At 37.7% G+C, this 15496-nt stretch overlaps 1 protein-coding gene across 1 annotated transcript in view; it reads right to left on the minus strand.

Annotated features, from left to right (window-relative positions):
- ARHGAP12 (Rho GTPase activating protein 12) overlaps positions 1-15496 on the minus strand; it is a 137147-nt gene that overhangs the window by 14670 nt on the left and 106981 nt on the right. Inside the window, exons 7-11 of the mRNA XM_065398819.1 lie at positions 11632-11693; positions 10470-10547; positions 7346-7427; positions 4257-4379; positions 388-492 (exon numbers count right to left, since the gene is read on the minus strand). Of these exons, the coding sequence (XP_065254891.1) occupies positions 388-492; positions 4257-4379; positions 7346-7427; positions 10470-10547; positions 11632-11693 (450 nt within the window). The remainder of the gene's footprint in view (positions 1-387; positions 493-4256; positions 4380-7345; positions 7428-10469; positions 10548-11631; positions 11694-15496) is intronic.

The raw sequence follows: 15496 nt of genomic DNA on the forward strand, positions 1-15496 counted from the left end.
CAGCAAATGACAACAGTTTACTTCTAAGAGATGTGTTAAAATGACAATATAGTATTCTGGTTTCAGCTAACGTTAAGTTCCTGGCTACTGCTTTCAGGTGCCATATAATGATTCAAAAATTGATGCCACTAAAAAGAACAAATTAACCTAAATTTAAAAGCAATTATACATTATAGGCTATATTAAAAAGGTAAACAGCTTGCACTTACAGTAATGTGTACATATTTTAGAAAAACCTTTATCTTGATATTGTCCTGGGCACGTATGCCTTTAATCCAACTGACTGATTTTTGTTTGTTTGTTTGAAGTTTAGAGAAGCTTTTTTCCCCCTGGAGTACAGTAAACCACCAAAACAAAGCCATACTTCTGAAAAGTAAATAAATTCACCTCAATAACGTTCTTTTTGCTGGATTTGTCCTTTGATGCCCAGTCAATAACTGCCCCTCTGAGATCCACTGTGAATTCTGGCTTAGATTGATTGACCCCAAACTTCTGAAAGAAAGAATAAATAATGATTTTCTTTGATTAGCTACCCCTAAAAAGTGTACACAGACTTGTGCCCCGCATATATAATAGAGCTTAGTATTTTACAGTCTACACACAGTTAACTCAAGTACAGTGTTCTGCCCAACTACCCAACAGAAGCGGTACCATGAAAAACTAAATGTTTCCAAAGAATGGTCTGTTTTTGAGGCTAGGTAAATGTACAGATACCAATAAATGCTTTAAATGAAAGAACCAACTCCAACACAGAATTTTTTAATGTAACAATTGTACAACTATAATTTGATTATAGTATGGTTTTGGGCATAGATTGTCCAAAGTTGTAAACAGGTTGGCGTTTGGTGAAGTCATTCTAGCATTTAACCAACACCTGGACACTTGGACTTAAAAAATACTAATGGCTTTACTAGACAGGCAAAAATACACCCTTGTAGAATATAGTAAAACCTCTCTCTGGTGTACTGACGGGATGTTGATTTTTAAGGAATGTTTCATAAAACCCAATTGATTTTACAATTAAAATTTTACTTAAAACATTTCCCTGTAGTATTTGCAACACAAACACTGCTGCACTGTGTAAGTTCACAGAAACAGAAAGCAATTTCACTGTCTAATCTAATAATCAAATACTGAATAACCAACATAAATTGTGAAAGATTGAGAAGTACAACCCACAAGTGTCCTTCATGCAAGTGGGAAAAACCATTCAAACTTTTTCTTTTTTCACTCTTTTCCTGATATCAGCACAACCACTAGTTTCCTTGTTAAACAAGGAGTGTTGAATTGGGTTTTATGAAACAATAAAATAAAAATTAAAAACACACTGATGAGGTTTTACTGTGGTACATGTGTAATGTAATAACAGTCTTAAATGGAAAGCTGAACTTTCACTAGAGTTTCACCCCTTATCATTCAGCTTTTATTTCCCTTTAAAAGGGTCTGAACCTGTGGTCTTCACAAAACACAAAAGGTAATTTTGGGCCAAGAAATGAATAATCAAAATTTTAATTAGCCAAAAAAGGGAAAATTAGAAGTGAAATGCTGATGGCACAGAAATTCAATGCCATACCATCACTGAGAGACTCCTGGCTCCAGACTAATGACTTAAACATGTTTTGTCTTTCTAAAAAGGTGATTTGAATGTGTGTGTGGAGTGCTGATTGACTGCTCTGGAGAAAAAAATCCTCACGTTAGCCACAGACCAGGAACCCATGGAGAGTATCAATGCAAGCTTCTCCACAGTGAATCTACCAATATGCCTCAGCTCTATTCAGGAGGAACCACCTTTAGGATGACAATGGTTCGTTTCCATTCACATTTAATCTGTGTCCTCTCTGCTGAGACTGTCAGCAATGATGTTTGTTAGTGCCAATGGTTCTGTACCATGGATACTGTCCACCATGAACGAGCAGGAGCTTTTCAAAGGCAAATAGCAGTTGGGTAACTAATTATTATTTGTGGCTTTACAATCTTAGTTTATGGGAAATTATTCAAACACTGTGGGGACAACAGCTATATGCCAAACAGAATGACCACTTAAAATAAAAACACTACCTCATTTCATATGTGCCTCTAAGCAGCCATCCAATGATAAAGAAAACCATTTTAAAATAGTTTTGCAGCAGTAACCAGAGGCCTTGCTCAGGATCAGGCTCATTGAGATAGCTGCTGTACAAGTACACATAAATATAGGATACCTGACAACCACCTAGGTCAATTCAAACTATCAACTTAGTCTGGTAATATATGAAATGAAAATTCTCTCTCTGAATCATTCATTTCCTAACACACGCTGAACTTTTTTGACTATTTTTTTTTAAATCATTTAAATGAAGGGAGGAGGGATTTTACTGTTTTCTTTATTTTCCCAACAAAAGGATAGAAGAAAAGTTTTTCAGTAAGAATTTGTCTTTAAACTAGACAGACCCAATCCTCCAGAAAGATTTTATGTTCCAATTAGAGATAGTGCCTTGTAATTTTATTCTTTAATTCTTTTATATACACAGTTGCACAATACTGGTAAGTTATGGTATAGTAGATAGTTTTAATAATATAAACATATATTACAGATAATGTAGACTTTTAGTATAGGTTGACAATTGAACATTTCAAAGCAGTTTGTTGTATTTTAGTAAATCACACAACTCAGATTTTCCCAGAATATTTATTAATTTTGTCTTATTTGTATTACCATAGTGCCTAAGAGCCCCTATCATGGACTAGGGCTCCATTGTGCTAAGTGTTACAAACAGAACAAAAAGCTGGTTCCTGCCCGCACTGAGCTTACATTAGTTGGCAGTGGACAGTGCAAAACTTTTGGTACCAAGCAGTTAAGAATCAGGCTCTCATTCAGCAACTAAAAGTCTAAATTTCTTCAAGAATCAGTTCAGATTCTGAAAGAATGTACAAAAATCCAAACCACATAGTCACTCATGTATTCAGGAACAACGGATGGTAAATATTTATGAGCAATCTGGACCTAACATTTCATGCATTCAGCAGCACATTTTGATTGACAATGGAAAGGAGTTTACATTAGTTTAATTTCTCTTATTATTTTGCTAATTAAACATGCATTTATATTGTCCTATTGCAAACCCCACCAAAGAGATCATAATCAAAAGTGATTGCCAGAAGTGAGATGTTGGCAACCATACCAAATCTCAAGTAGCCTGACTACATTTAAAGTTAACAGCCTCTTTCCCTTTCCTCTAAAGGCACTAAAATGTAATTGCACAACTATGGCATCACTTTTTTTTTGGGGGGGGGGGAACATTTCTGTCCATCATCATCAAAACATACTGAAAGTATGCCCACCAAAGCTTATGCCCAAATAAATGTGTTAGTTTCTAAAGTGCCACAAGGACTCCTCGTTGTTTATACTGAAAGTAGATTTTGAAGTTTTGCATTTGAGCGTTAACGTTTTTTTTTAACTGATAATTTTGCAGAACTGAAGATAGCTCAAACGAGCCAATTACCATCCCTTACAAACTTGGTAGCTCAACAGTAACATTTTAACCTACAAATATTTGATTCTTTTCTGAGAATACAGCATTTCTATATTGTATCCACACTATACCAAAGAAGGCTGTCTTATTGTATGTAAACTGGTATGGTGTTTTGCATCCGTTTTCTGCATGCTGTGCAGGAAGACATCCTTGACATTTTCCTCTTATTTCAGCTGCATTATATGTCCCATGATGCATAACGTGACATGTATGCAGTCATGAGATCATTAGGTATTTCATTTATAGCTAAAATTGACAGGTTTCAAACAGACCATTCAATCAAATGCATATAAATATCTTCCAAACATCCTAAATTAGTTGCATTGTTAGAAAGAATTAGAGACAGGCCCTAAAAGCTGTTAATATACTATATCATGCTCTCCATTAGTCAAGATACTAGTGGTTCCAGTGACTGGTACAATGTGGATTAGAACTCCAATACCAATGAAGTGGATTATCTTTGTATTTAGTTCCATTAGGGTGATTACAGGATTATTGGAATATACCTGTTAATTTTTACCTTATACAACCTTAACGCATTTCCAACACACACACACACACACACACACACACAACCCACAGAAGATACAGAGAAAACATGAAGCGTTACATAAAATGGCATGAAAATTACTTCAACTCAGTTAGCAATTCTTGGTAAAATGATGTGTCTTTCAAATTTATTTTAAGATACTGATAGTGAATAAAATAGTATGGTGGCAAGAGGCATGTAACAGGAACACATACAGTGATAGCTGAAACAGGATCACAGTTTACATAGGTGACAGCAGGCCGACCACTGAGAGCATTTTTCCAAGAAGAAAACAGCGAGAGCAGGAGCTCAGGAATTAAGCCCCACTGGCAAAATGACTTGGTGAGAAAAAGGAAGAAAAATGATGAAGTCACAAAGCAATGCACAAGAGAAAAAGCAAACATCAACCACTAGGTAACCACTAAACAAATCTTTTCAACCAGATGATGGTGACACTAAACTTGGGTCTTAAATAGGATTCAAGTGAATCTTAAACATGACTGTACAACATGCGTTTAAATATTCTTATGGGTTATTTCTGAAGGGTAAGAGTTTACAAATGACTGATGAGTAGTTTTTAAAATATTGTATTCATTTTTTTCATTGCACAGGGAGAGCAGAAAAGTGCATAAGATGTATAACAGATATACAGTCTTTGAAAACAGATACTCTCCCTTGATAATTTAAAGGCTAGTTTACACTGATCACACTGTAAATATTTTTCTCATTTCCAACACTGCATTCCTTAAGGTACTAAATAGAAAATCTTTTACCATATCGTGGACAAGATATGTACTTGTATTTAAATTAGATCTGTGGTTCCCAAACTTTAACAAACTGTGTCACAGTGTTTAAGACCAGACAGGACACTATATCATCGGGTCTGACCGCCTGTATCTTACAGGCCATCACACTAATCCCAACAATCGAAATTAGACCAAAGTATTACAGCCCACAGGAGATTAGATATGTCTCACAAGCAGAGAATAGGTGCACCAGTGCGTGAAGCCCCTGAGATGGTAGGGAAATAATTAAGTGAGATATACCTAGATAATCCTGGTAAGTGACCCAAATGCTGCAGAGGAAGGCCAAAAAACCCCAAGGTCACTGCCAATCTGACCCAAGGGAAAATTCCTTCCTGATGCCACATACGATCAGTTAGATCCTGAGCATGCGAGCAAGAACCATCCAGCCAGGCACCCAAGAGAGAGAGACTGCTTGGTGCCAACTCAGAGACCTGGCCCTCTCCGTCCAACCTCCAGCCGGAGATTCTCTGAATTGATTTGGGAGATTACAGTGTGTGTTATACCTTTAGCTACAGAAAACTATAAAAATGATTAGAGGGTACCAATAACAGCAATGTGCTTTAAAGGGGAGGATCATCTTTATACATGACAGAGACTGAATATCAGAGTTCTTATGAACATCTGTAGTGAATATGCTATTCTATAAAGTGGGTTGGTGAAATTAAGCTAATTAGATTCCAGTCAGCAATAAAAGGGAGAGAAACTAAATTTTTATTATTGTAAAATCTAATCACTTCACTAATCCAAGCATTTCCCACTCCCATGCTCACCTTTCCAGATTCTCCAATATTTCAATATGCCATGTTATTAAATTTATGTAAAAATCACATGCACTGCACAGAAAAGCATTTAAGTATTTATATGTAATTGATTTTTTCCTTTAAAATGTAAATGCTTGTAGATATGTCTTCTACCCAGTATTAGAATGATTATAGATGCACAAGTCATTTAACATTTGTTTCCTTTATCCTAAAAGGATATCCTAAAAGGATAAAGGAAACAAATGTTAAATGACTTGTGCATCACTTTTTATGCTTTTTTTGCTTCGTCACTTTTTATGCTTTTTTTGCTTCGTCACTTTTTATGCTTCGTCAACCATGCTTCCACCCCCATGCACACCCTCTCCTGTTCTTTCAATTCATTCATATTGTGTGAACATCTCATTAGGTCACTAGGTCCACTCTCTATCATATCCCAATATGATTAACATTGCCTCATTCCTTTTACTCTTCATTTTGTTCTTCCTCACCCTATTTTTTCTCTTTCCTTCCTATCATCACCTCCTGGTCCATCCTAGTAGCTTCTCTGTCCTTACCTATTCTCATTGTGCTTCCTGCAACCATCCACTCTACTGCTACAGAGCAACAGAATGGCAAAAATGACAAGATTTCTGATCTCTGAAATGAAAACAGTCCTTCAGAAAAATTGTCAGTACCAATTTGCTGCTCATACAGTGTGAAGCAGCAGAGGGTGAATCAAGCAGAAAAAACTTCCAGAGAGTATGCTAGAATAATAGCACATGCCAGTCAAATACAGCTGCTAGAATTACAATCTGTTTATCTAACCATTCATTAGTTTTCAAATAGGACTACATACATATTTAATATAAGAACTTCAGTAATCTCGTACAAAATCTAATATGGAAAGAAAATGGATAGCAAGACATTTCTGTGATGTAACTGGATATATACATAATCATTGAAACAATAACTGTTATTCAACTTGGTGTGGATATAAATTTGAAGACCTTTCAGTCTCAGGATATCCTTAAACAATGCCTTTTGTCTACTGGACATACTGCATGTGAAAAAAATATTTCTTTCAACGTGCAGCATAAAACAAAATTCAATAAAGCATGGATTGTAACATGACAAAAGCTCAGTAAGTGTTCTGCCTTCTCCCCCAGCCCTTAGATTGCTTCACACACACATCGGGAGCATAATCTATGAAGTACATACTCGCTGATTCAGTTCTTCCAGTGTAATAATTTCAGCTTTGGCATTTCCTTTATTATTTAATTTTATGTATTTATTTCAAACTTACCTCAGAGTGTGAAAAATCTCTTCAAGCTACTAACTAATCCATGAACCAAAAAACACACAAAAAACAGACCCAATTCAGAAACACATTGGTGAGAAACAAATCAAGGACATATTTGGTCTGGAGCATCTTCTGCAACGTGCTGTCTTTTTATTCAATTCTGACAAACTTGAAGACAACTGAAAACCCTTTATGAGTTTCTAAATTAGTGCTGACAAGAATGTATCACAAGATTTTTTTGTAACACAGAAAAGAGTATATTTGGTTTTCTTCTTATCCTTCATCATACTTGACTGCTACACTAAGCTATTTTCCCCCTCCCTCATTTTCCTTGTTTTGTCATTTTTTGAATGATGTAAGTGCCTTTTTATATAGATTCTACAGATAATTGCTAGAATTTATTGTGCTTAATCTGATCCACATTTAAATAAAGCAAAAAGATGGGTTGAAGTGCTTACCCAACTAGTTCCAGTTCCTTGGGTTTTAGTAAACAATAACGATGAACCTTGTAATACTGCCCATGAAGACATCCAGTTCTTTCTGCAATTAAAATACTGACATTTATATTTGTTTGCAGATAAAATTAAACTACCTCACATTGTCCATCACTGCTAGAATGTTGACTGGTGTGTTAGCACAATTAACTACATATATACTCATTAGTGACATTAGTAAGTCTTTTAATTGCTACTATTATATTTGTGATGGGGAACTTGTGTTAATAGCCCCAAGCTGGCCATCAAAGTCTAAACCAAACAGAGCTATTTAGTAATGAAAGCCACCAGTTTCACTAGAAGAATCAGTGTATAATTATGACCTCAAAGATGCTAATTTAGCATGCCCAAACTGCAGGGTATTAAATAGGTTATGTCAAAGCATTGCATAATCACGAGACTGACTGATCATGGTACCTCATACCTACACAGGATGTAAATGTACCACATTTGATAGAATACACTAATTTGTATTTGGATTGAAAGAATATTTGTTGTGTATTTACAATGCAGAAAAATGTAAGTCCGTTACCATTTCTGAACACCTATTCCCTTGAGGTAAAAAACAAAAAATCTTGAGTAGCCATGTCTTCTAGTCTTATTGCCTAAGTATGAAATAATAATAAATTGCTTAGCAAAATAGACAGGATGGCCATACTGCTTCTTTTTAAGCAGAAGTCCATAAACCTAAATGGCTATACTAAATCTATCTGCATGATTTTCAAGGGCTTCTTTGGAACAAAAAATGTAATATTGCATCTGAGTCTAAGCAAGGCACTAACATTCAGAACATTCCACATTTTAAATTAGACTAAAGGAAAAGTAGACCTGAGTTAAGTAGAAAATATTTTTACATTAATGCAACATTTAAAACAAAAAAAAAGGTAGAATTCCAAAAGTAGTCTCATAACATCAGACTGTCCATACTACAACCTGTATATTTATTCCTATTTATAATTTAAGTGGCCATCTGTGGAACTAAGCAAAAAGAGTCATAGAAATTAAAGATGAAGACCATCACCGAGGCCAGAGGTAAGATTGAGCCAGTACTCTGCGGTATATCATACTGACAATTCTTTGGTGGCCAACTGGTTTCTGAAACATTTCAGCTTTAATTTTTTAAAAAAGTTTAGTTTATAACCCTTATATCTGAAAAGAGAATACTCTGAATGTGAACACTGCAGTCTTACTGATGCCACACATGGATAAATTATCACTTTAAGTAATGTGAACTGCCTCACTCCTCTCAACTCCAACACTTAACTATTTCACAGCTGATCAGTTTCATCCAACAGTAATACATACCCCAACCTCAAAATAGCACTCCAACATAAAACCTTAGCCGACTGACCTCATATGCCTTCGCATCAATTATATCAACAAATCAGCACATGCTGAATCACTTAAGGTTTTGTTTTAGAGTGCAAGTTTGATGAAGTTGGGTATCTACTGCTTTTGAGTATCTGTTGGAGGTGGAAATGAAAGCCTTATGGAGTATTGGAGTGAGTTACTGACTGTTGTAGGCAATAAGGAAGTGGAAAGGAATGCACAAGTCTTTCCTTTTAAGATATTTCCATGCCTTTAAGGTTTTGGGTGGACGCTGTCGCAATCTTCACAGTCACAAAATGTAGTTTTTGTTTATTTCCTAGATATTTTTAATGCATTTTTGATGTACCTCAGCGAATGGCACCAGAGGTAGGGAGAACAAGAGCTATACCTGCCTGGAAATCAGAGGGAGAAACTGACCTTCCCAAAGCTCCTCCTGTGTTGACCCTCCTGAAAATTGTGAGAAACTGTGATGTGCCTCAGTAAATTCGTTGTGTCTAACATTTTATCACCATTTTAAAAGTTACTGAGACTAAGTACACCAAAAGCAGCCCTCTGTTTAGCAGTGACAGCATAACCTGTCAGCCAGAGGGAACTTTACTAAAGGAGTCACGTCCCAACACACTCCATGGCCTCTCATGGACTTCTAGAACTTGGATACAGCCAGATGCAGTTGCAGCACTAGGGTGCATGTGCTTGTATTACACCAGCAGATCTGTTTATTGCTCTCCCCATTCCCTGATGGAATGAAGCATACTTCTCAAATTTCAAATATGCCAGCGGAGGACAGTTGCAAGAGTGATGGCCACCATGTTGGCCAACACAAAGGATTAAACCAATGACCTCCACAGCTAAAAGCCTTTACAACTTATCCTAAAGAGTCAGGCTCTCAAGCTGTCACAAACTCGCATCCTCTGTGGATTTGGCACAAAACGTGACAACACACTGACCAGTGAGTTACACAAGCAAAATGTGTGATAAATGACAAACGTGTATTTTACGATTCACATCATAATTTACAGATCATAGTTTAAGTACAAAACCTACTTTTAAAGTGGTCTATTCACTGTGCAAGTCACAGATAATCATACTAACCTCTCACAGATCAGCAGCAGGATATGAACCTCTTGACCTTCAGATCCCTTACTACTAGAGATACAGGAGTAACTGCTAAAGCCTCCATAGACCTGCTATTGGAGGAGGACTTAACACTTTCCCAATGGGTTACACAACTGTTTACTAGTCAGCAGTAAACGGTTAATGATCCGGAATCATGGATTCTATCCCTACCTCTGGGAAAGGAGTCTGGTGTTATAGTGGTTAGAGACTAAATAGCCAAAATAGGGTTAGTCACTTTGAAAGTCAGCATAGCGCAGTAGATAAGATTGGGTTTTTTCAGAGATCTAAGTTTTGTATTGGCAATGATATTGTATAAACGCTCTAATTTAATTGAACAAATTAGGGTGGGTGAATGTTTGGCAGCTCTTCATTAACTGTTCTAGGTTGGGGTTGAGGGTTGTTGTCAATAAGGGTAGTGAATTGCATGGACATTTAAACAGCATTTAGAAAAGGTGAGATTTGAAGTCCTAGTCTTCTCTTTCCCACCTCAGGAAGCTTTCCTCTAGGCTTCAGAGGGTATTTGGTAAAGGAGTCACTGTGATAGTGTTTGCACAATGATGATTTGTTGTTAAATTAGCCTTGGTGCACATTTTCCATTATGGCTAAAAAATTATAAAATGCTCTCTAGATTAACACTACTAACGTGAAACTGATACTTGAGGAATCAGTACAAGGCACCACAATGTAGACAAAGGAGAAGATCCCAGAGTGCTCTAGATTTCTTGCAAAAGAGGTACAAAGGAAAATGAGACAATCCAGTTGGGAAAAAATTGCCAAAAGTGGTAATATTATAACTTCTTCTTTTTGTATGAATTCATTTTTCAAACCATGAAAAATTCAAATAGTGTTCCAAGTTCATGTTTTGTTTTTTGCCATTTCAATGAGATTTTTACAAAATAAATGGTTAAAGCTCCTATTAAAACTGAACTCTAGTGCAACCTCAACTATAGTGCAGTTATAGCACAGCATCAAAATACACCTCACACCAGTCTCTTAAAAAAAAAAAAAAAAAAAACTTTCAAAGTGCAAACGAAAGATGAAAGTGGTAGTCAAACTTGTATCCACAAAAGAAATAAGAATACAGACCAGAACATCTCCTCTCCTATGGGGTATAGTGCTAGACAAGATAACTAGAGGCAACAACTGAAGCTTCTCTCTCCTCCAGGGAATACAACTACGCTTGGAATGCAGGAGAAGAATTAGTACAGTGTTGATTAAAATTTACTTTGTTATGAAAGTCACACTTCAGTTCTATAAAGGAAGACTTATTTGAAGGGAAAACAAAAAGAAGAAAGTTCTAGTTAAATTGCTAATGCCATACACGATTAATACCCTTCATCATCATATTCCTTACCAGTCAGTTTAATTGGTATTTGGAAATGAACAATTTGGATAATTACCACAAAAACTAAGTAGGTGAACCTGTGGATTGATTAATAATTGCTATAGCCTCACAATATCGCACCCAAATGGAGTATGAATGAGCACTTTCAACTAAAGCAGGATCTTATCCAGAGACCTGACATACCATAGTCTGTCTTGTCAGAAGTCTAGGATCTTTAGTCCACTGACAGAATCACATGTTTAGCTTTGGGGTAGGGAAAATGTTGTCCCAAAGAGAAACGGGGGCAAAAATCACACAGAAGTGTTACAAATTCTATCCAGAATAAAGAGGTTACAAAAACTGATTAAAAGTTCTACTATGAAAATCCTAATATCTGCTATTGCATATTTACTTTGATAAATAGCAAATACACAGAGCTAGAATATGATGATCAAGGAGATATAATTAAGTGTAGACTTACCGGACTTTTTTCCCATTTTCTGTAATTTTTGTTACGTTTAATAATCCATACTTCTCTTGACCCTGTAGGGCAACAGACATTAGACAAAGAATAAGACATTACATTTATGAACACGGGCCTCTATATTCCTGTTCATCAGTAACACCACTGAATAAGCATTTGGCAATAAGAAATATTTTCACTGATATGACACTTGCAGAAATTGTATTATGTTTAAATATATGCATAGTGATGAAAACAAGATGACAATGGAAGGTTCATCATTACCATTCAATAAGTGGGAAGCTGACCCTAATTCAGGGCCCCATGTGCTCTGTTGCAAACTAATTTCTTTGACAGTCTGGGGCAGCAGACTGGAAATTCTGTGGCAGCTTCATTTTAAATTAAGGTTTGTAAATGAAGGTCGTTCTACACATTGATGACATACTGTATGCCCTCTCTTAAAATGATTGGGCTAATTGAAGACAAACCAGCCTTAACTCTGAATTCTGTCAGCTAAGAAGAAGCTTTTAGAAGTAATTTTAGCATTGCATTTTTTAAAAATATACTTTGCAGACTCAGTAAAAAAAATTTCCCACTCGTGTGTTTAATTTAGCTTAAACATAGGAAGTGAAACACTGCTTTGATGTCTCATATATTATTTTCCCACCCCAAGTACATGCTTAAAGATTAAAACAAAAACTGCTGTGCTATGCTTTGTAAATTAAAGCCCAAGAAATTAATTGGTCAGCATCTGCGTAAATTTGTAGATCTCTTGATGGCTGACTGATCACCCCACACAGCAAAAAAAGTGGTTTGCAGGTGCCATGGGGTTAAATATTTTCCGATGTTATGCAACATTAAGAACATATAGAGGCATATTTATCAAATTCTCGGATAAAAAGGAAACTTTATACTTGTACTGTTTCAGACTTGCAGAATGAAGTAATAAATATAAATTCTGCTACTTCCTCCTTTGTTGTATGCAGTTTAGTTGTAGCCATGTCAGTTCCAGGATAGTAGAGACACAAGGTGGGTGCGGTAATATATTTTATTGGACCCACTTCTGTTGGCGAAAGAGATGATGTTTCGAAACACACAGAGCTCTTTTTCAAGTCTGGGAAAGGTACTCCCAGTGTCACAGCAAAATGCAAGGTGCAGCATAAGAAGTTAGCACATATTGTAAGGGACCATTCAAGGTAGAGTGGCGTGTTAACATCTCTGCAGTCATAGTACAAAAAAGAGGGGGTTAGTGGGTTACGGATCATTATAAGAAGCCATAAATCCAGTGTCTCTGTTCAATTCATGATTTTTAATGCCTAGCAGAGTAATGAATTTAAGCTCCCATGCTCATCTTTTGAAAGTGTTGTGTAGGTTTCCTTTAAAGATGAAAACTGATAAGTCAGATATACAGTGATTGCTTTGTGAAAAGTATTCATCCACAGGTGACAGGGTGTTTTTGTCTTTTATCATTTTCCTGTGAGAGTTCATTTGAGAGCACAGTGATTGTCTGGTTTCACCCACACAGTTATTTGGGCATTTACTGCACTAGATGAGATAAAACCCAGATAATTCATATACCATATACCAGCGGTTCGCAAACAAGGGTACGTGTACCTCTGGGACTACACAGAGGTCTTCCAGGGGGTACATCAACTCATCTAGATATTTGCTAAATTTTACAACAAGCGACATAAAAAGCACTAGCGAAGTCAGTACAAACTAAAATTTTATACAATAGCTTGTTTATACTGCTCTATATACCATACATTGAAATGCAAGTACAATATTTATATTCCAATTCATTTATTTTATTATATGGTAAAAATGAGAAAGTAAGCAATTTTTCAGTAATAGTTTTGTATTTTTATGTCTGATTTTGTAAGCAAGTAGTTTTTAAGTGAGGTAAAACTTGGGGATATGCAAGATATATCAGACTCCTGCAAGGGGTACAGTAGTTTAGAAAGGTTGAGAACCACTGCCATATACCACATGCTGTGATAGGACCCATAGATCTTGAAAAGTGTGTTGTCAGGGGTGTCATTATTGTAGCAGTGGTGATACAGCTGCAGTTTTTGCATCTGTTGTTCTGCCAGAGTCTGGGGCTGCTTTAAGTTGGTGTGTCCTGGTCCGGGGGGGGGGGGGGGGGGGAGGGGAAGGGGGGGCGGGGGGGGAGCGTAGTTTGCTTCTGATGATGAGCTTGGAGAGGTTGGGGGGTTGTTTGAAGGCCAGAAGAGAGGGTTCAGGAAAGATTTCTTCCAGGATGGGGTCCCCATTGAGAATGGATGGTAGTTTGATGATACCCTGTATGGTTTCCAATGTGCGGTGTTAGTTGACAACTACGGGGGTGTAGTGGAAGGGCATTTTATTTCTGTATTGAAGCAGGCTCTTGGGGTATCTGGGTGACCCGTTCTACAATTCAATCCACTTCCCTGGTGGAGCGTCCTTGTCTGGTGAAGGTTGTTTTGAGTAAGTTAACATGCATATCCTGGACTTTCTACTCAGAGCCTATTCCGCGGTTTCTGAGTGCCTGACCACAGATAACAGATTTCTTAGGGCATGGCTACACTTGCAGATGTAGAGCGCTGGGAGTTAAACCCACCTTCGTAGAGCGCAGTAGGGAAAGCGCTGCAGTCTGTCCACACTGACAGCTTCAAGAGCACTGGCGTAGCCACATTTGCGGCACTTGCAGCGGCATTGGGAGCAGTGCATTATGGGCAGCTATCCCATTATGCAAGTGACTGCAACATGCTTTTCAAATGGGGGGGTGGGGTGGAGTGTGACAGGGAGTGTGTTGTGTGTATGTGGGGGGAGAGAGAGTGGGTTTTTGGGGTGCTGAGAGTGTGTCAGCATGCTGTCAGGTAAGTTCAGATCCCCCCCCCACCACCACCACCTCTCTCTCACTCACTCAACGCAAACAGTAAATGTTTGCTTTTTCTTGGAGCTGATAAGCAGCCGGCTTCTCCAAAACGGAGCGTTGAAAGGGCATTTCCGCATTCCTGCAGCCGATTTCACAACAATGACCAGAGTGGCCACTTGACTTAAGGGGATTATGGGACATTTCCAGAGGCTGATCGCAGCGCACTACCGCAACACCTCGTTCACACTGGCGCCGTGGCGCTCCAGTGGGGGCGCAGCAAAGGTTATTCCACTCGCCGAGGTGGAGTACCAGCAGCGCTGTAGCTGCGGAGTCAGAGCGCTCTATGTGCCTTGCCAGTGTGGACGGGGAGTGAGCTAGGGCACCCAGGGCTGCTTTATTGCGCTAACTTGCAAGCGTAGCCAAGGCCTGAGTGTGTTCATCAATGTATCTCAGGTGTATCATCGGTTTCATGGTGCATTTGTCCAGAAATTCTTCTTCAAGGTGGTCAATGAAGAGGTTGGCATATTGGGGAACCATCCGAGTACCCATGGCTGTTCCCATGGTTTGGGCAAGTGTTTGCTGTTGAATGTAAAATTGTGGGTGGAGATGAAATGGATGAGTTTGGCAATGTGTTTGGGGTGGATATCTGAGGGTTGTCCATTGTCTTGTAAATATTTGAGGTGGGCAGCTATGCAGCCGTGAGGGATGTTGGTGTATAGGGAAGTGACATCCATGGTGGCGAGAATGGTGCTCTGAGGGAGGTTGTTAATAGTATGGAGTTTGTGGAAGAAGTCAGTTGTGTCCTGGAGGAAGCTGGCCAAACCACTCATCATACAAAGGGCCAGCTTCCTCCAGGATACAATACAAAATTGAAAAACACTGATTTGGGTCAATGTTTTATTTTGATAATTTGTTAATGTTTCAGTTAGATTTTTACCAAATTTCATTTTTTTAAAAAAAAACTCTTACTATAATTAGCTCAAGTTTCAAAACAAGTAGTTTCAACCTGAGAAACTGAAATTTTTC

This window comes from Emys orbicularis, chromosome 2 (assembly GCF_028017835.1).
Source record: "Emys orbicularis isolate rEmyOrb1 chromosome 2, rEmyOrb1.hap1, whole genome shotgun sequence".
Lineage (NCBI taxonomy): Eukaryota > Metazoa > Chordata > Testudines > Emydidae > Emys > Emys orbicularis.